At 39.8% G+C, this 22,005-nt stretch overlaps 1 protein-coding gene and 1 long non-coding RNA gene across 4 annotated transcripts in view; one reads left to right on the top strand and one right to left on the bottom strand.

Moving 5' to 3' along the window:
* KEL (Kell metallo-endopeptidase (Kell blood group)) overlaps positions 1–10,267 on the top strand; it is a 45,328-nt gene extending 35,061 nt beyond the window's left edge. Inside the window, exons 13-18 of one of the 3 annotated variants that reach the window (XM_026720688.2) lie at positions 969–1,072; positions 2,071–2,181; positions 2,825–2,892; positions 4,778–4,944; positions 7,087–7,182; positions 8,400–10,267. In XM_026720688.2, the coding sequence (XP_026576473.1) occupies positions 969–1,072; positions 2,071–2,181; positions 2,825–2,892; positions 4,778–4,944; positions 7,087–7,182; positions 8,400–8,576 (723 nt within the window). In that variant the 3' untranslated portion in view covers positions 8,577–10,267. Of the gene's footprint in view, positions 1–968; positions 1,073–2,070; positions 2,182–2,824; positions 2,893–4,756; positions 4,945–7,086; positions 7,183–8,399 lie in introns of all 3 variants that reach the window. The other 2 variants (XM_087926277.1, XM_087926278.1) reach the window with 2 other exon arrangements.
* A 1,453-nt stretch (positions 10,268–11,720) lies between these two features.
* LOC148127219 (uncharacterized) lies at positions 11,721–17,757 on the bottom strand. The gene is made up of 2 exons (XR_015742076.1): positions 17,451–17,757; positions 11,721–13,115 (listed from the first exon to the last, which is right to left on the bottom strand). It is a non-coding gene; the product is annotated as an uncharacterized LOC148127219 (long non-coding RNA).
* Between the last annotated feature and the right edge of the window lie 4,248 nt (positions 17,758–22,005).

Here is a 22,005-nt window from a genome sequence, read left to right on the forward strand (position 1 = left end):
CCTAGAAAACCTAGAACTATGCCACCTTCGGTCCGATCTAAATATAATATATAAAATCATACATTGCAATGTCCTACCTATCAATGAATGCTTCAGCTTCAACCATAACAACACTAGAGCAAACAATAGATACAAACTCAAGGTTAATCACACCAAACTTGATTGCAGGAAATATGACTTCAGCAACAACTTCAATGTCTGGAATATTCTACCTGGCTCTGTGGTTTTTTTCCCCAGACCCCCAAAACTTTAACCTTAGACTGTCTACTATTGACCTCACCCCTTTCCTAAGAGGTCTGTAGGGGGTGTGCATAAGCGCACCAACGTGCCTACCGTCCCTGCCCTATTGTTTCTTTTATTTTTTTTTATTTTTCTTATATGTATCCCTGTATTCATAACTATGTTTTTACCTGTTATCTTGTAAGCAATTGACAAATAAAAATAAATAAAATAAAAATAAAATAAATGAATAAATCCATAAATCAACTGTGTGTTAAATCCATTATACTTATAGGTTGTCCTTTGTTTCTTTGTTTTGTCTTAACAATTAATAGTTACTTTTGCTTGTGTTGGAAGGGCAGCATACAGGAAAGGAGGATATAATTTTTGTCAAATTACAGCTACAGAGGAAAGGAATAATCAGCTTATTTCCTCCATCAATTCCATGAAAGATGATGGGGGAGCGATAAATTATTTAAAAGGCAGGCAGTATATAATGAAACTCTCACCTGCCAAATGATTGTGCCTTTGTAGAGTTACAGATTTATCACCTGTTGATAGAAGCTTAGAATTTCAGGGGAGTGTCGGAAGAATTAAATACCCAAAATAATTTGTATTTAATTATTTAACAGCGTGAAACTTAGCTAGAACCAAAAGAACAAAATGAAAAATAAAATTTATTGTCTTTGCTAAACATTAATTGTAATTGAACTCCCATTCCTAACATTATTGTTTGCTACTTTGTTCAGCTGAAGATTGAAGAGAATAATTTTTTCCACAATGTGGTTGCCTGCCTAAACTCACTGAAGAAGAAGATCTTGCTCAGACTTGTCAGTCCCCGTCAGCATGATGGGTATGTTTTTCTTGCCAAATGAATAAACTAATATCTTGGTTTCCCACATCCTCTTCTGCTATTGTTCTGCAGATTTGCTCTCCTCTGCTTCCAGTTTAATCTATAAGATTAGACATTTTAGAAAAGTTCAGAAGTGTTTACTATTACTATTACTTGAACTCTTTTTTTTATTTATAGATTATTGATGTGTCCTTGTACACAACTTCAGTTGAATGAAGACTTATTCATCTGCGTATTCTCTCTCTCTCTCTCTCTCTCTCTCTCCCTCCCTCCCTCCCCTCCCCTCCCTAGTGGTAGGATTCAATTTTTTTTACTACCAGTTCTGTGGGCATGGCTTGGTGGGCGTGGCATGGGAAGGATACTGTAAAATCTCCAGTCAGAGGTGGTATTTACCAGTTGTTCGAACTGCTTGAAATTTCTGCTGCCGGTTCTCCAGAACTGGTCAGAACCTGCTGAATACCACCTCTGCCTCTCTCACTGTACTAGGAATGAGAAGACTAAAGTTCTAATCTAGTCTTGGGTACAGAAGCCAGCTGGGTGATTTTTGGGACAACCACTTCATCTCAGTAAATGTGGATTTGCCAATTTGCCTTGGACTAGTGTGTTTGATTATGTCCCAAAACTTCAGTGAGCAGTCCTTCATTTTACTATGGATCAATTTAGCCAGAGGATGATAATAATGATATTAATATGTACCACACACCAGAATAATATACTAATATACATAAGTAGATGATAAATTTTAAAACAGATATAGACTGAAAATGTAAAATGCTTCTGTCTGAAGACAAACCAGACTCAAGCAAGACATTTGAATCAGCAGATTGCTAACACATTGGTGTCATTTTGTTGAAAAGGTCAAGTAATTTGGAAAACTAAAACGATGAAGAATTTGGCATTGCTATAAATGTGAGAACATATACAAGCAAAAACGAGAGAGTTCCAATGAAAGCAATTATTTCCTTCGCTTACTGTGATTTTTCCCCCCTCCATTTCAGTTGGGAAGTGCCTTCTTGGTCTGTCCATTCCTACTATTCACTGCGGCACCATGCTGTAGTTTTTCCTGCTGGGATGTTTCGTAATCCTTTCTTCCATACTGAATTTCCCAGGTAAGGAAAATGGCAAGACACCTATAAAAACCATTAATGACTGTTCAAATGCTGGCTGGAGAACATGGTCCTGAAGTCTCTGGCTGCCAAACCATGAGGGGCATTAAAAGTTAATGTGGACCTATTACCTTAATGTGGACCAGAAACCAACTTGCAAACAATGCAGACTTCATAAAATCAGTGTTATGTGCTCCGTCTATCAAAATTATGTGGGCTGCTGCATTTTAAACCAACTGCAGTTTGTGACTATTGTTTAAGGGCAGCCATAAGTAGAGCACATTACAGTAGTCTATTATGGGTGGTCATTGGACACAATTGGTACACCAATCAGAGGGTAGAAGTCCCTCTTGCTTTGGCTTCCAACTGTTGATCTAACATGAATTGTGAGTCCATCAGGATTCCCAAGTCTTGAATCTGCCCCTGATTCAAGGAGTAGCTCTGAATCTGCCCATCAAGGAGCAGCTCTGGTGGCCACAGAAGAACTTGCTATATCAGCCCCAGGCCTGATTTGCCAGAGTTCAGTCTGTTCTAACCCATCCAGAAGCTGACAGTCACCAGCCTATTTGCTACATTTCATATCTAGACATCTATATTTAAGACAAATCTATGGAAATTTTAAAAATCTCCCACGTCTTTTTTCCAGTGCTGTCAATTTTGGAGTCATGGGTTTTTTCATGGCGCATGAACTACTGCACTCCTTGTATGATTATGGTATGTATTCTGACAAATGATGGGTAATATATTGACCATCCTGTTATCTGCATTTATAGAATTGGTACAAGTGGTTTGGGGGAGGGAGCAGTGGTGGGATTCAATTTTTTTTACTACTGGTTCTGTGGGCGTGGCTTCGTGGGCGTGGCATGGCTTGGTGGGCGTGGTAGGGGAAGAATATTACATCTCCATTCCCTCCTCACTCCTGGGAGTAGCTTACCACCGGTTCTCTGAACGACTCAAAATTTCTGCTACTGGTTCTCCAGAACTGGTCAAAACCTGCTCAATACCACCTCTGGGAGGGAGGTGTGATTTTTTTTTAATGGCAAATGTTTTGTTGGCCACTAATTCTGTCCCCCTTTCATCTGATACTCCCCCATTCCATCCCTCTTTTTTTTTTTTTTTACAGAATTATAGACCCATATTTTTTTTTTAAAAAAATCACAAGTATATGGTTTGGGGATCAAGTTTTGGAGTTGTGGGAAAGAGGGCTTTTTTGGTTTCTTTCCTTTGACACTTCCAAGGTCACCTTGCTTAGATGAAACAGTGCCTGAACACACGGGACAGGTGTGACATGAGTCATTTCAGTTTTTTCAAAAGGGTACAGATAGTCCCTGACTTACAACCATTTGTTTAGTGATCCTTTGAAGTTACAACAGCACTAGAAAAAAAATACTGATAACAGCTTTTCACACTTATGACCACTGCAGCATTCTCACAGTCACATGATCGAAATTTGGATGCTTGGCAACTGGCATGTATTCATGACGGTTGCAGTGTCCTGGGGTCATGTAATCACCTATTGCGATTTCCTGACAAGTAAAATAAACGGGTAAACAGATTCCCTTAACAGCTGTGTTACTAACTTAACAGCTGCAGTGATTCACTTAACAGCTGTGGCAAAAAATGGAGCAAAATGGAGCAAAATTCTGCTTAGGAAACAGAAATGTAAGGCTCAATTATGGTCATATGTCAAGGACTACCTGTAACACACCACCCGTTAAACCTACAACATGGTTAGTACAATATTGAAATCTCCATTGAAAAATCTAGTTCTTCTGGGCTCCCGTATTTTTCTTTAACAATGATATCTCCATTCTTCAAGGAGAAATGCATCTTGTATTTCATCCTTTCCCCATATGCATTGTTAACTGACAGAAAAAAGTACCTTTATTCATAACATTCAAACCATTTTAATTAAATGGAACAAAGGGCCCCAAACTCATATTGGATTGAGCTACCACTCTAGAGATGTAAATTAATTCTGCTACAATTGTGCTATGAAAGCTTTGGGCATTTTACTTTCTCTTGATTTCAATTGAATTCTTACATAAAGTCCTGTTAGAGTTTGCCTTTTTCCATTCAAAGGCAAATCACCCTCTTTTTTAAAAAAAAATCATGAAAATGGCCTGAAAATAAATTACATTTAAAAAAATTACTTACATCATAAAAAGATTCCATGAAGCTTATATCACAAAATGTATTAGAGCGAAAGGTATTTTTTCCTTATGTTGAAGGAAAATCTGTGAGCAATTTATATTAATGCTGATTTAATTTAGGGAGAAATGGATACAAGGCTCAACATATGGGATGGCAATGAAAATATAAATGTTATGAAATATTCTATAATTATTTCAGACTACTAAAAAGTAGATTAGATGACCATCTTATTAACCCCACAACCTGGAAGAAATTCTAGACATCTGCACAGATTTTCACAATTCAAGTTCTAGCACCTGAAGCAATATTTAGTCATTACAGATTGAAGGAGGGCTTTGAGAAGGGAAGTTTTGTTTAATGGAACTATATAGAGAGTTACAGTGGCTGATGAGAGCCATTATCACACATCACTTTCTTTTTGGAGTTTCTTTCCTTTTGTTTACAGTATTGCCCGAGAACTGTTCTACTTGTGGCCTGAATATACCAGCAGAAGATAAAGATTGTCTGGTGAAACAATATGGGAACTACTCCCTGAACGGCCATAGCATCAATGGTTCCTTCACATTTCTGGAGAATTTAGCTGACACCGGAGGGCTTGCCATTGCTTACCAGGTATCCAAATCAAATCCATAGAGAAATTTAGTAGGTCTTCCCTTTCAAACAAACTGACTTCATCTGCACTTGACAAATCAGAAACGATCATAGTATAATGAACTGAACTTTATACAGGTAGTCCTTATGACCATTTGCAGTGTCCTCCAGTCAGATGATCCCATTTGACAATCTTTTTCCTGAAAATCAGCATTTCAGTTCAGTTCAGCTTCCAGTTTTCAGTAAAACTGGCCGATAGCAAACATTTGGTTTGCTTAATGATGGGTCCGTGGTATTGGTGACCCATTTTATGACTTACAACCATAATGGGCACGCTCCATTATGATTGTAAGTTGAGGATTACCTGTACTGTTTAGAATTTTGCAGATGGTTTTTGGCTCTTACAAAAGCCTTGCGAGTCTGTGTTTGAAATCCATAGGAACTCAATACAAAATTCATGTGATGCATGTGAAGGAATAAGGGCAGAATCCCCCCCCCTTTTTTTAAAAAAAAAAGAGGAACTAGCTAAGGACAGCATCTCTGAGATTTTAATTGAAACTAATTATGGAAAGGCAAACTGCAATAACTATAGAAAAATAGATTGTGAAAACCAATGTGTAGTAATTACATTTCTAAATAGTTGATTTGATCAGCAGATTGATTAGGTTTATATACATTTAAATGAGCAATAGAATTTATTTCACACATAATGTGCAGAAAGTTCATATTATTTTGCTGCTAGATGTTCATTTGGTTAAGAGTTGCAACTGACCCTGTAACCTTGATGACTGCTGGCAAAAATCCCAGCAAAGTTTTCCTTTCTTGCTCAGTGATGTTGCTTCTCTCAAGACTCAATTAGGAACAAAGTGTCAAGACAAGAAAGATGTGTAGAGGCCTCTTGGCCAAAGTGAGAACCACTTCATGTCTGGGACATCACTTTTGTACAAGCTGTTCTATTCCCCAGACCCATAGGAACCATGTTGCTAATTTTAAAATGCCATAAAAGGCTTTGCTCACTCAGCCATTAGATTATTTAAGGAGGAGGAGAAATCATAGCACAGATTTCTGCAGTATGCAAAGATCTCTGGAATGATTACCTATTTGTTATCAAAGGATCAGCTAAGTGCTAGACCATGAGTCAAAGCAATATGTATGAGTCATATTAGCAGAAGCACCAAGGAAAGAACAACCTGGAACAGCTATTGTTTAACCTCTCACTACATGATTAGCCTAACCATTGGGGATGCAATATATTGCAATGTTTCATTAGAGCCCCCATATTTTATTTGATAACCTTAGATGTTAGCCAAGATCATGCCACTGAAATGCAATCATAAAATATTAAACAACAGGATTATTACTTCCATTTGGGGCAGAAATCCAGTAAATAGAAACAAAAAAGGCACAATTATTTTAATGTATTTATTCACATGTTATGTATTTATTTGTTTCACGTGCTTATATGCCACTGTTGTCATAAACCATCTCTAAGCAGTTTACCCACCAAACCCATAACAAAATGTAGTTATAAAATACAACAATAAATATGTAAATCATTTCTATCTCATCAAGGAAAAATCAGGCCAAAATAAAATCACTCTTACAGTTGAGTAAGAACCCAACTCTGGGTGTTTGGGTATCATCCTAACTAGAAACAAGGCAGGGATGTTCCCAGACCAAGTTGGTTTCTGAACTCAAAGGAAGCCACTTCAACCTGATGAGATTAATCTTGTGTTAGTTCTTTTCAATCCAGATCCTTATAGACTCCAAGCACTTAAATAACATCTTCACCATATCCCCTCTTTAGGCCAGGCTTGAGATATACACCTGAGTACCATTAGGATATTACTGACACCATGTGGACGAATGACCTTCCCCAGCAAATAGGAGGGGAGAGAGAATTGAGCTTTGGCTAGCTTCATAACAGGGACTCTGATATCAGATGGAAAATGGTTCTGAAAAAGAGAGAATCACTGCAAAATAGTGTCCCTTCACTTCCAACTTTTGAAGATGGTCAGAGGGACTCTTCCCCTAACTATGGCTCTTTTTTTAAGCAGGATGCTCTACTCCAAAAGTTGCCATGCCTGCATTATTGTTTTCTCATTTAACGTCATATCCCAAAGTATAAAATGCATTTATTTATTTTCTTTCTTTTCTTCACAGGCTTATGAAAAATGGTTTGCAAAGCACAGAGGGGTAACAAATTTACCTAAGCTTGGATTGTCACACTATCAACTCTTCTTTGTCAGCTTTGCCCATGTAATTCATCTTTCATTTTTTTTCCACTGGTGCTTTTAGTTTGGTACTCAATTCTTTATATTTTTACCACCTTACCTACTGCTTTTACATTTTCTTGGAATATTGTGCAGCTCTTTTCCCTTAAGTTATATCAGGAGCATCTGTAGCTCAATAACTGTACCATGAAAATATGATGCTAGTTTCAGGAGGATAACAGATAATAACAGAAAATCAGAGTTGGAAGGGACCTTGTAGGTCATCTAGTCCAAGCAGGAGACCCTACACCATTTCTGACAGATGGCAGGCCATCTGACAGATGGCAGGCCAATCTCTTATTGAAAGTCTCAAGTGATGGCGCTCCCACAACTTCCAAAGAAAAGCTGTTCCATTGGTTGATTGTTCTCACTGTCAGAAAGTTTCTCCTTATTTCCAGGTTAAATCTCTCCTTGTTCAGTTTCCATCCATTATCCCTTGTCTGGCCTTCTGGTGCTTTAGAAAATACCTTGACCCCTTCCTCTCTGTGGCAGCTCCCCAAATATTGGAAGACTGCTATCATGTCTCCCCTGGTCCTTTTCTTTACTAGACTAGCCAAGCCCAGTTCTTCATATGTTTTAATCATTCTTCATATGTTTTAGTCTCCAGTGCCCTCATCATCCTGGTTGCTCTTCTCTGTACTTTTTCTAGACTCTCAACATCTTTTTTATAATGTGTAAATACCAGTGCTCTTCCTTCTTACTTTGAAAGGACCTTCCTCTGTTTGAATCAACACAGATCAACAAGGTGTAAATTTGGCTTGAGAAAGGTCTAATAGCATGTCATATGATGTACATAAATTGGGCAAAGTTGTGGGTTTGTGTACCCATGTTATTGAATCAGACAAAAGTACCCATAGAAAGAAATCTGTATTAGTGAGCTCCTGATTGATGCTAATGATTATAATAATGGTGATAAGTAACAATGCCATCTGCTTTGTGGCCATAAATATTATGAGGGAGTATATGTCATTTTTCTTTCTCTGCATTTACCTTTTCTCTATTCTCAAAAGTTCTCCAACCTGAGTGGCTTTTTCTTTCAATATTTGTACTAGGGTGCAATTATTTTGTTTGCTGCTTCTCTATGCTAACTTTCTTCTCCCACCTGGAACTGAATGTTTGTAAACAGAGGTGTAAAAGACTATATGGAAAAATGACTTGTTTTAATTTTGCCATTCATGATTTACAACTGCGTATTTTCCACAGGCGATGTGTGGGCGCCAGAGTCTGGAAAGTCTGAAAGCCTTCTTACACAAGGATCCCCACAGTCCTCCTCCTCTTCGTGTGCTTGGTTCTTTAAGCAACAGCCAGCATTTCTCTAGACATTTCCAATGTCCAAGCGAGTCACCAATGAATCCAGCTCTTAAGTGCCGTATCTGGTGAAATGACCTCAAGAGCACATGTGACAGTTAATGCAGAAGACACAGAGATTGGAGCTGTAAAGTCATGACTCAGTATATTGATCATGCTTGTGGCAAGGCTATATTCCATTCCTTCATGACACATTGCTTTTTCTTCCCCTATTCTCCAGTTGTCAATGTGAAAGAAGGTTCCATTCATTTATCAAGATGTAAAAGAAGAGAACATTCCACACTGTGGAACTTCACTACTACAGTACTTTTAAAAAGCATTTTGTAAAAAGCATTTTGTAATCAGACAAAAAAAAGCACCTGAGAACTAGAAAAGCAAAACCTGAAGCTCTGAGACAATAAATCCGAAGATTCAATATCTGCCAAAGCACACATGTTAAGATTTAATCCATGGTCAGTGTGAGAAATTTGTGTTTGTAGAATGAAGATAATGACTGATTTGTCATGTAAAACTAAAGAAACCTAATTGTGCAAGAAAAATTCATTCTTGCTCCTTTACATGATAATTTCCTATTAATTCAAGAGCTTTTTGTACAGAGAATATAGCTATCAGACTCACAGCTTGATGTTCTAAATCAGGCCTCTCCAACCTTTTGAACCTCAGGGACCACTAAATTCATAATTTTAAATCCCACAAACCACTAATATGAATCCAGCACTCCGCTTGCTGAAGTGCCTGGACTCCTAGTGATGGGATGGGGTCCTTCAGGCACTTAGTTTGGCCACCTGTTTCTGCAACCTTAAACACTCAAAGAGCCATTTTGATTCATTTTCCACAGAAAACCAACACTGGGATCTCTCCCTCTCCCTCTCTCCTTTCCTCTCTCTTTCTCTCATTTTTTTCATCTGGGCCAGCCAGTGTCTTGGGGCAGAGAGGAAGTTGCACATCTCCCAGTTGTGCAGCACCAACAAGGGCTGGAAGAAATTCCTGCGAGATCCAGCAAGAGATGAAGCTTCGCTCCCACTTTGAAATAGCAGGAGTACGGAGCAAATCTCCATCCACCGCCCTTCCTTTCTCAGGACAGGCGAGGAGTGAGTGAGATAGGAGGGCAAGGGGCGGGGCCAGCCAGTGGTAGATTCAGTCGACAGGAAGCAACTGCAGAGGGAACAAAGAGTTGCAGATTGCCGACACATGTTGCTTCCCCCTCTTTCTGCAACAGCACCATTACCTCGTTCTGGGCAGTGAGGGCTGCGCTACTCCTTGCACATTGCACCTCCTGCAAAGTTGCAAGTTGCATGTTCCTCCCTCTAGGTGGAGATTTCCAGCCCCAGCACAAGCTGCTTAGCCAGTCCCATAGCCCAGAGCTCTAGTCACAGGACTGGACCATTGGTCGGAGCAGCTCCTCCACCTGGGTGCGCCGTGGACCACCAAAATTTTCTCGTGGACCACCGATTGGGGACCTCTGTTTTAAATAGTCCTCAAATAACCATAAGTAAAAATCATGTTGTTTATCTTCATGATGTAGCTCCTGAAGACAAAGCAATAAACACAGCTATGTTTTGTTCATAAATCATATCACAATATAGTTTGTACACTTCCTAGATTGCAAAAATTACATCCAATTATGATTTTAGATTACATTTTCAAATTCTGATTCCCAGCTGTAAAACCATAGTTTATCAATCAGTTAATGCTTCATGTCATGCTGTAAATTATGCTTTTTTAAAAATCTGAATTAATCTTAAATAAATGTATATATTGATTACCAGTTATTTTACTTTACTATTAAAATTACATGATATAACCTTGATATTTGCTTTATCTGCTGGAAGCCACACAAAAAATATTGTTTTCCTCATCATTCTTTCACTTGGAGACCAAACACTGAGGTGACTAAGTAACACTTGACAATTTAGGCTAAACACTCTGATGTAAATATACATGAAAAATCTTCTAATTTTTCATCACTTAAAAAGATCGTATAGTATTTCATACTAATATTGTTGATTCAGTGGTGGGTTGCAAAGTAGGTTGCCACTGGTTTGGTGGGCGAGGCTTGGTGGGTAGGCTTTGTGTGTGTGCACCCTTTGCATGTGCATGCACACCAAAAGCACACTTTGCACACACGCAGAGGCTTTCCTACTCTTCTCCTGCAATCCTGCACTCTCCCTGTAGCTTCAGCAGCTGACACACGACAATCTGCTGTGCTGCACAAAGCAGCTGCTCTTCAAAAGCAGGGAATAAAGGTCAGTATGGGAGCCCAGGCGGGTGAGTAGGCCCAACAGCAGCTCATCAGAGAGAACCAATTTGGTCTCCGCTGATCTTCGGTGCTACCTGCACACCAGAACCAGGTCGAACCGGTAGAATAGTACCACTGTGTTGATTGCTACCTAAGACCTTTTCTGAGAAAAGGAATCTGGCAACTGCTAGTGTGTTTTTTCATGGCCATCTTTTAAGAATCTTTTCCTCATTCTTCCAACTGAAATCCTATTTAAGACATTAAGTACATTTACAGATACCATAAGTACGTACCAGAGGTGGTATTCAGCAGGTTCTAACCAGTTCTAGAGAACTGGTAGCGAAAATTTTGAGTAGCTCGGAGAACCGACAAATCCCACCTCTGACTGAAAGTTTTAGAGTATCCTTCCCCAAGCCATGCCCACAGAACCAGTAGTAAAAAAAATTGAATCTCACCACTGGTACATACTAATATGAAGACCATCCTTTTGGGCTAGAAATAATAAAATCGATATGAATACATAGGAGCAGAGCCAACAACGGTTGAAAGGAGCAAAGGGACTTGTTTTGTCTGTGGCAACAGAAGTAGAGCCTGACAGACACAGAATGGAACAAAGGGGCAAAAATGAAATAGCTTGTCTTCTTGGCTTTTTACACTAAGATGGTACTATTTTCCAGAACAGCCTGTATAAATTAGACACTGATGTGCCATTCTTCAGATGAGTGCAGCCCTACAGCTGTTTCAAGCTGATGGCCCCTGGCCCAGATGCATCAAACATGTTCAAACAGAAGCACCAAAAAGTTTTATTCCAATTTAAGTGAACAAATCAATGTGTACTTTTAAAAGCACAAAACGGAGTCACAATTAAATCGACATAATCTGTACGTTGTTTGTAACGGCACAATATCTCTTTCCCTTTATTGAGGTCTAAGAGCAGTACAGCACAATATTTTAAAAAATCTGTACAACAGGCACTATGGTTTTTTTGAGAGCAAACGGAGAAATAACTAAAGCAGCAGCAGGACAGCAAACATTGGGAGACCATTTGCATTTAAAGCTAAGGAAGTTCAAAATCTTACGCGTATTTACCACATCATAACAAGGTAGAAAAACAGCTCTGGGTCCTATTCCCCCAATGGTGCCATGAAGCATAACCAGAATCATAGCCCCCCATGGAGGATATCACAATTTCTCAAAGGTTCGTTTGGTGCTCCCGAAGATTAAGATGAGAACAAGCATAGGAAGCAGCAACCACCTGTAAAAAATGTTGCCTCTGTGGCATGTTAAAAATGCTTGCACAACGATACATTAAATATGCAGTTGCAGTTCACATGTGTCTCCCTCCTTTAAAAACAGCACTTAGAGGTCTCACTGCAATGCAGGCAGAGGGGATTTTTTTTTCTCTCCATAGCATAGTGCCAGGGAAAACTACCTCTCTGATGCTGCTCATCTTCTCCGTACAGCCTGACCTTAAATGGTCAGAATTCAGAGAGGGGTCGGCTGGCTGTTTAAAATCTTACAAAGGGAGGAATCATGTGCCTGCCCCGGAGGCTGATAGATAATCAGTTGGGAGATGAAGCCTAAGAGAAGATTAAACATCTTGTAACCTTGCTGAGTCATTTAAAGGCAAACCACTCCAGTTTTCCTCAACTGGCAGGAAGGAATCCCCATAATTCTAAAAAATAAAACCAAATTATTTTTCAGGTGTGAAAAACAAAAGCTCATGTCTTTTGTTGAGGACAGCTTAACACAGGGTGACTATGCACCATTTCAGATTAAAGAAGGATCGATAGATCCTCTGAAATTAGGAACTATGCATAGAAAATGAAGACATTGGGGAAATGTCTAGACTGATTTCTTTTTGCTCTCTGATATAGAGTTTTTCCTATTCACAGTATGTTGATTAGAAGGTCCTGGGGACCAGAAAGAAAAATTACAGCGGGATTATGTGTTTACCTAAAGGGCTTCTAAAGCCCAAGAAAAAAACTAAAGGGACATCTAAGAATGGGCAAAATATTGATCAGAATTCATATTTCTAGCTTAAAACACACCCTACAAGCTTTAGCAAGAAGGTTTATTGCTCCTTTCAGGGGCCATGGTGTGGAGACATGCTTAGTTGGTACTGAGGTCCCTGGGTCCGAGTGGTGGTCACAGCTTAGTAGGCAATCATGAAGCAGAAGTAGATGTTCAGGTTGTCTTCATCCATTACCATTGCTAAGACTTCTGGCTCTATGTCACGCATAAAAAAAAGAGCATGACACTGGCCGTGTTCAGAGAGATGACTAAGTCCAGCAAGATGTCCTTCACTGCTGTATTCCCAAGCTGTTGGGAGTCCTCACTCTCAGCCATGTTGATCACCTCCATGCCTTCCCCTGTTGATGAAGCCACAAATGTTTCTTCCATCTTTCCCTCACCTTAAATACAAACCAGGAATCAAACGTTTCTTTTCTGTGACTTTCATTCTTTCACTCACCCTAAGCTGCCCATTTTGCCCTTTCTTTCTCCTGAGTCAATCATCCTGTGGTGGTTCTTAGCCTGGCTGCCTTCTCACAGAGCATTACTGAACGTTTTTATGAGATGGTTGAATAAGTGGTTGCATAAGCGCACCAACGTGTCTGCCGTCCCTGTCCTATTGTTTCTTGTTGTGTTTGTATCCATTTCATGTATTCATAACCATGTTTATACTTATACCTGATATCTAATACTTGCTTGACAAATAAATAAATAAAATAAGTGGAAATGTTTGAAGAAATTTAAAAGCAGCACAGGACTTAATTCCTATGAGTTTATTGATTTCAGGGCAACTTTTATTGTGGCTGATTATTACCTTAATCTTACATTACTTTAAATACCTAACTGAGTAGGAGCTCAACTTATAAGCATTTCTTTAGTAACCATTCAAAGTTACAACAGTACTGAAAAAGGCAACTTGACCGTTTTCCACATTTTTAAATTCAGATGCTTGGAACTTATTTCTGATGGTTGCAGTGTCCTGAGGTTACGGGATGACTTTTTGTGAGCTTCTAACAAGCAAAGCCAATGGGGGAAGCCAGATTCACTTAACAACCATGTCACTTAATGTGGTTCACTTAATGACTCTGGCAAAAAAGGTTGTAAAATGGGGCATAACTCACTTAACAGCGGTCTTGCCTAGAAGCAGAAATTTTGGGCACAACTGTGGTCATAAGTTGAGGACTACCTCTATAATAAACTAGAAAATAGCATTTATGCCAGCAAATCTCGCTGTTTTCCTACCAGCCTTTGAGAAGATTTTGATATGAGCCTTTAACCAATATTAATTTGATATCCATATTGCATTGAACTGATACAAATCAATGCCAGCATAAGATCAGGTATTTGTATGGTCAATCTTTAGTCTGCCTTTGTTGTATCTGTTCAAAGCAATTGCCAATTGATGCTACCCTAGCTGGCAAGTATCCTACTTGCTTGAAGCAAAGTAATTGGGTTTCTCTTCTGGCTTTGTTGTCCTTTTCCGTCAGCACATTGCCAGTCAGCAGGGAAAGCTTCCAGTATTTACAGCACTATGGCAGAAATAGGTTGGGTCTTCAGAACTTCGCTTGTCTTTGCCTGCTTCTCCTCATTTGGACGTTTAAAGTAATAGGAAATAATGAAGCAGATAGGAAGTCACAGTCCTGGAGAAGATGTTCAGATTCTGCCATGACTGTGTACCCAGCTAGGACAACTTCTCTTCCATTGTACTGCTTTGTGGGGAGGAGGAGTGATGGATAGAAATTTACCAAAAGTGGCAAACAATTCGCAGCAGCCTGATTTGATGCTTTTCATTATTTCCAGGATAGTGCAATGAAGAAAAGCAGCTAAAGATACCAGTTTAAGCACATTATGGAAACACAATTGTGCAAATAACCCCTTCTCCTTCCCCAATCTAAAGTAACACAGATCTGTTAATAGTGCTAATTTGTAGCCAAAATATCACCTCTTCTTTTAAGGGAGGACTATGTTGTACAATCAAGGAACATGATTACAGTTGTTAAGGCATGATGGTGATATGAGAAGCTGCAAGTTGGGGCAAGATTGGCTGTGTATGAAAACAGGCAATTGAATGGCTGCCCTGTTAATAGCAAAGCAGTATATACAAGTGACTCCCTAAATGGAGAACCCTACTAAGAATATGCTTCTTTTGTTCCTGTCTAATTTTCCAGACAATGATTTAAATTTGGGGGTTGAGGGGGAAAGGAGGACTTATCTTTCCTCTTTAGGTGTATAGAAGTGGGTTGCAGACTTCCCATTAACAGGGAATGCTTCCTCATTGCTCTGCGTGATAAGAGGAAATGCCAACCTGTCTTCTAGTTGTCCTTACATTGTACTGCCAAATATGGCCCCCTGGAAGTTCTCCAATCCTATTTTATCCATAGGCTAGGAGATGAAGCTTCTTACTTGTAATTCATGTGGGCTTGTCTTTAAATAATAATAAAAATAACTATTCATTAAGCGATACCCAGGCTGGCCCAAAGCATTTGGCTCCTGCAGAAGAAGCACTGTATTCTCTTCCCCTGTGCTCCTGGAACTGTATTACTGGCGCAGCAGTTGAATCTTCACTAGTGAAGAGACAGAGCCTGTAGAAGGACCCAGGACACTCAGAAGAGACTATTCCTATGTCTTTGGACTGTAAAGGACAGGGGAAAGAGATGTACTTTCAGACTTGCAAGATTCTGTTAACGTAAATGGGCAATAAAGCCAGGGCTAATATTACTGGGTATGCTTCTTATCTGGACTAACTCATAAGGCTGACAGAATTTTGGTGAAAACTGAATGTACTGGCTAGTTTAATGGGGGAAACCTTGTGGAAAATGCAGCCAAAAATAGCTGAGCCACTTGAGAGAAATAGCTGAAGAGGTGGTATCCATATACTAATCATTTTTCATCCAATAGTTGCCTTTTAATTGAATATAATCACATTCATTGATTACCATAAGACAGCGTTCCCAAACCTTTCTGGCTTTGCAGACTGGCAGGGGGTAGAGAGGGGATTGTTTTGTACGAGTGACTGGCAAGCGTGCACGCAGCTCTATTTGTGCGAGCAGCGGGTACACGCATCCACCATTTGTGCAAATGGAAAGTGTGCATGCACATGTCCTCGCCTGCTGCTTGCACAAGTGGGGATGTGCATGTATTTGCTTGCCTACCAATTCTGCAGCCCAGTTCCAATCAGCGCAAGGCCTTTTAGTGGGCTGTGGGCCAGGGACTGGGGACCCCGCCATAAGACAATATTGAAAACAAAGAAAATGGGCAAGAGGTATTACTCTTCGTCCTGTTCAAAGGCATTCATCAGCTGTTGCTTGGGAAGGAGTTGTTGCTGTTTGCCTGGTGAATTAAACTCTTTCTCTAATACCAAATTCTGCTGAAATTATACTTTTTTGTTTCCCTCTGTTAAAATGGTTTAGTGTAAGACAAAACCAGTTGGTATACAGATGGGTATATCTCATTTTACAAGCAATTGATTTTAATCAGTGCTTGGTTGTTAATCTGCTTACTTTCTTGGCTCTGCCTATTTGGATTCGGGTAGATATATACATATATGACCAAATATGCTATAACAGGGGTGTCAAACTCAAGGCTCAGGGGCGAACCTGGTCCACAGTGTGCTTAGATCTGGCCCGCAAGGCCACACTTGAAACAGCAAAGGATCGGCCCACAGGTGCTTCCAACATGAGTGACATTGAGCTGGCCATGCCCACCCTGGCCACACCCACCCCGGCCCCCCAAGGTCAAACACAACCTTGACGCAGCCCTCAATGGAATCAAGTTTACTGGTAAAAGGTATATAGAATGTGGCAGGTATATACGTGTATGGCCCAGGTAAGCACTTACTGACGAGAAGAAAACATTTAGAGGCCATTTTGGCTGGAATGGTAAACCCTGAATTGGCACATCCCTGACCTGCATGATGGGAGTATACATTTCATCTGTTTATAATTTTTCCTGCCTAATCTTTCTTTTGGGGAGGGGTCATCTTGAATTCAGGACTGATTCTTTTCTAGATAAAAATTGGGACAGTAGGTGCTTTAAACATTAATCTGAAAATGAATTTCAGCCCTTTTCTGAACACTTCACCTTGTTGCTATTTTTTAAGATCGTTCAACATTTTTCAAACTGTTGTGCAATCCTGAAACAAAAATGTTACAGCACTAAATGCCATAACTTTAAGTTGATTTCTTAAAGCAGTGACACTTTTTTTCAAGATCATGCTGTTGTATGTCAAGTTGTATGCTGAGCTGGAACTGCTTCAGAATAATTTTTTGAAACACTTGTAACTCTGGTACCTCAGTATTTGACTGCTTTAAAACTCACTTAATTTGTTACTCAGTGCAGTTTGATGAGAAAATTTTATCCCGGTACTGATCATTTGGTACTTGAGGCACAAGCTAGAACTTGTGGGTGTCAGCTGTCTCATGACTGCCTACCATTTCCAGCCAAAACAAAGGGTCACTTGTTAAAGTCATGTGGTTTGTTTGGTACTTGTCATTTTTAGTACTCATCATGCCTCCTGGAACCACTTAACAGCGAGTATTAAGGTACCACTGTAATAATTAGCTTCTGTTACTAGAGGTAGCTGCCTCAGGTTAACAGAAGGGACAAGGTCTTTAATCATCCTTTGGATGACTGGATGTCTAATGCTTTTCTTCTTTATATCTCAGGATCCCCAAATCTCTTAGCGTATCACTTACTTTTTTCCTGCCATTTGTTAGTGGTTGCTTGAAAGGCAGCCCTGAAGCCATCAGAGTAAACAAGGAGGTGTGTTGTAAAGAGCACAGCCAACAGGCAGATGGTACACCCCAGGGACACCATTGGGATTAGATCACCCCTTCTCCACCTCTACCATTTGATAGGAGCTTCTGCTCCTCATGACTCCCTTGAGTGAATGCAGGGCTGAATCAGGTCTCTCACTTCTGAAATGGGTCTGTGACATCACCCGGCTTTTGTGACCTCATATTAGTTCATACTCTCTTCTGCATCTCATCAGAGAGTAGGATCCTGAAGAAAAAGAGGGAGGAATAATAATAAGGAAGTTGTCCTTGAGTGATAAAAATGAGATGGACTTGTACCAGGAATCAAGATCATCCATTAGATTGCACCATGAAACATTTATTCAAGCCTATACAGAAGAATATGGTCAAGTAAAGGTCAACACCAAATTGATGCCAGATAAGGGTCCATGGAATTCAGGAGGGGTTGGATCAGAGGTGGTATTCAGCAGATTCTGACCAGTTCTGGAGAACCAGTAGTGGAAATTTTGAGTAGTTCAGAGAACTGGCAAACACCACCTCTGACTGGCCCCGCTCCCATCAATTCTCTGACTCCTGAGTCCCAGCTGATCAGCTGGGTCTTCTTTGGTTGCCCTGCACAGGAGAATGGAGAATGGAGCTGGAAAGCAGGTTAGTGAGGTGGGGAGGGAATGGGATTTTGCAGTAATCTTCCCCCCGGAGTGGGGAGATTTTGCAGTATCCTTCCCCTGCCCACCAAGCCACACCCACCAATCCATGCTCACAGAACCTTTAGTAAAACTCTTAAAATCCCACCACTAGGTTGGACGTGGATGCTTATGGGAATGCAACAATGTTTAACTCTGACCCCAGCTTTGCCTGCACTTTTCCCACAGGACTAGAACTTGAGCCAAAAAGACATATGGATAATTTTATGATTTACTTTAAGTGAACTAGTGTTGTGAAAGTCTGTGAAACCACAAATTTCTCTGGAAGTTGATTTCAGAGTGGGAGTGACCTATAGCCTCCCAAGAAATCTGCGGGAGATATCCTGTATGTTACCCCAAAAGAAAAGTTGTTTTCTTACATTCCTTCAGCACCACTTCTTGGATTGACAGTGTAAAATTGCATGATGGTATGGTTAGTAAGTTCACATAAGATCTGGAAATATAACTAAGTAAATACAGGTAGCTCTCAACTTACAGCAGTTCATTTAGTGACTGTTCAAAGTTTTTCAGTTACATTGAAAAATGTGACTTATGACTGCTTTTCACAGTTGTGACCTTTGTAGCATTCCCATGATCATGTGATCAAAATTAAAATCTTGGCAACTCATTCATATTTATGACTGTTGCTATATCCCAAAGTCACTTTTTGAGACCTTCTGACTAGCAACTTCAATGGGAAAACCAGATTCAGTTAATAATTGGGTTGCTGTCTGCAGTGATTCATTTAACAACTGATGCAAGAAAGGTCATAAAAATGGGGTAAAAATCACCGAACAAACATGTTGCTTAGCAACAGAAATTTTGGACTCAGCGGTGGTCATAAGTAAAAGTATGCATTCTCCTAACTTAGAATGTGTTCCTTTTAGTCATAAGGAATTTAAACATAATCATTCTGCTTTTCGTGTTAACTAAACTAACTGTTGCTTTACATATTCCAATAATTTCAGTTCATTCCTATAGAAATGCCAGCCCCCAGTGCTCAATGGTTTTGTTTTGTTTTGTTTTTTTAATAAAAAAGCATTTATTCCCCCACATGGCCACCAGATGGTGATATGGCACAGTGATCACAGCTTGGAAAATAGGCTGGATCTGGAGAATTAGCAGAAGCCAATGAATTATAAATTATAATTCTGCTCTGTATGCCTGCTGTAGAAGCTTTAGTAGGGTACCCTTGACAAAAAATTCATCTTCCAATGGTGCTACATTTAAAAATGCATAAGGTGCAGAACATGATCAGAATTCAAAACAATTCTTCTATGCAGATGTATAAAATTTCTATTCTTGTAATGTGCATTTTAATATTCAGAATAACAAACTCCTTGTGTTTGTGAGACTCAGTTGACCCATGCAACATATTCATAACTTACTGAAGGATCTTAGGAAAGTACTGGGAGAGTACTACTGAATATCAATTGCTGGGGAATTGTACTAGTGGGTTGGAATTAAGGTTGGGGAAGGAAGACTCTCTTGATTAAAAAGATTCCAAAGTTTCATGCAGGATTCTGATATTTTAGCTGCAAAAAAAAAAAAAAAGACAACATTTTTCTGCCATCTAGTGCAGGGATCTCCAACCTTGGCCACTTTAAGACTTGTGGACTTCAACTCCCAGAATTCCTCAGCCAGCTTTGCTGGGAGCTGAAGTCCACAAGTCTTAAAGTGGCCAAGGTTGGAGAGCCCTGATCTAATGTTCACCTGTATTTTTGTAGCCCAAATGCAATACCCTAGTTCAGGGGTCCCCAACCCATGGTCTGTTGCCATTCAGAACTGGGCTGCCAAAATTAATATAACTATTATGATTATCAGTATTGATGTTTGTATCAAAATGAATTATACTCAGGGATCACACCTCCCCACCAGTATATATAGGGAGATGGCAGCTCTGATCATGCTTTGCTCACACAAGCACAAAGCCAAAAGCACCAGCCTGAAGATGATGAGTGGGACCTCATTGAAACGTTGCCAAGATACTCTCAATCTTGCATGGGAAAAAACCCAAACACGCCAAGACCTGCATATAACTGGGCTGCCGAAGTGCTGGGTAGGTATGTGCATGCATGTGTGCACCAAGCTGCATTTGTGAAAGTGGTGCATGCACGCATGTGGAAAACCAACCCTTCTCCCACAACCATCATCAGTGCCACGTCCACTGGTCTGCCGAGCTGGAATTGTTTGAGACCACTGCCCTAGTTCATTGACAAACAGTAGCTTGAAGAAATGTTTTTGGTAGGAAAAAAATGAACGAGGAAGGAATATATTATTGTTATGACAGTATACACAGCAAATGAGATAACTATGCTGGGTTTCGTATCACAAATCACTAGTCGAACACTTCCCAAGTGTTTAGGACTGCATGATGTATCGGTGGATTATGCGAGTAGATCCCAGTAAGGTGGCCTTCTGCAGCTGACCAATGATCTTGTCAGAGCCAATTGTTTTTAAGTGCTTGCCTAGGTCTTCAGGCACAGCACCCAGTGTGCCGAGTACCACTGGAACCACCTGCACTAGTTTATGCCAGAGTCTCTGCAGTTTGATTCTCAAGTCCTGATATCTGGTGACTTTTTCAAGTTGTTTCTCATCAATTCTGCTGTCACCAGGTATAGCAATGTCGACGATCCACACTTTTTTCTTCTCCACAATCATAATATCCGGGGTGTTGTGTTCCAAAACTTTGTCAGTCTGTATTCACAAGTCCCATAGTCATTTTGCATGCTCATTTTCGACCACTTTTTCAGGCTTATGATCCCACCAGTTCTTTGCTACAGGCAGGTGGTTTCGTCAGCTTCTTTGCAGAGTCTGCATTTGGGGTCATCAGCAGATTTTTCTATTCTGGCTTTGATTACATTCATTCTGATGGCTTGTCCTTGGGCTGCAAGAATCAGGCCTCCTGTTTCTTTCTTCAGTGTTCCGTTGGTCAGCCATAACCAGGTCTTTTCCTTATCTACTTTTCCTTGGATCTTTTCAAGGAACTGTCCACGCAGTACTTTGTTACACCAGCTGTCAGCCCGAATTTGCACTGCTGTTTTCCTATATTGATTCTTGGTTTGCTGCACTTTGAGCAGCTTCCTCTTGTTGACCTCCATCAAACTCGTTCAACACTGTCTTTCACATAATCTGCTAGAGCATGCTTCTCTTCTCTTCTTTTTATTATTATTATTATTATTATTATTATTATTATTATTATTATTATTATTATTATTATTATTGACTTTCAATCAAGCTAGATGCAATATTGATGTTATTAATATCCCCAAAGTGTGCAGTATTTTTATATAAATAGCAAGCCTTGAGATATGTATGCAATTTGGGAACTATGAGATATATATTGAAGAAATTTAACTTTTTTCTTTCTATGTCATTATCCTGAAAAATATTATATCCCCAGAATTATTACTTCCATTTCAAACACCTCTTGTGGGAAAGGTAAAAAATCATAAAGAAACAAAACTTACAACCCAGCGACCTACTAGTAAGCTTCGATGTCATATCCCTCTTCACCCAAGTGCCAATAAAAGAAGCCTTGACAGCCATCCAAAACAAATACAACCCCCCCAAGCACATCCTAGATCTGACCAACCACTGCCTATCCAATACATACATCACCTACAATGGACAAAAATGCAAACAAATAGAAGGAGCACCCATGGGATCACCCCTCTCACCTGTCATCGCAAACCTCTACATGGAACACTTCGAAACACAAGCTCTAGAAAAATATGACCACAAACCCAAACTCTGGCTCAGATATGTAGATGACACCTTCATAATCTGGCCACATGGGAAAGAAAAACTGA

This window comes from Pseudonaja textilis, chromosome 2 (genome assembly GCF_049901715.1).
Source record: "Pseudonaja textilis isolate UNSWEBS1 chromosome 2, rPseTex1.2, whole genome shotgun sequence".
In the NCBI taxonomy this organism is placed as follows: domain Eukaryota; kingdom Metazoa; phylum Chordata; class Lepidosauria; order Squamata; family Elapidae; genus Pseudonaja; species Pseudonaja textilis.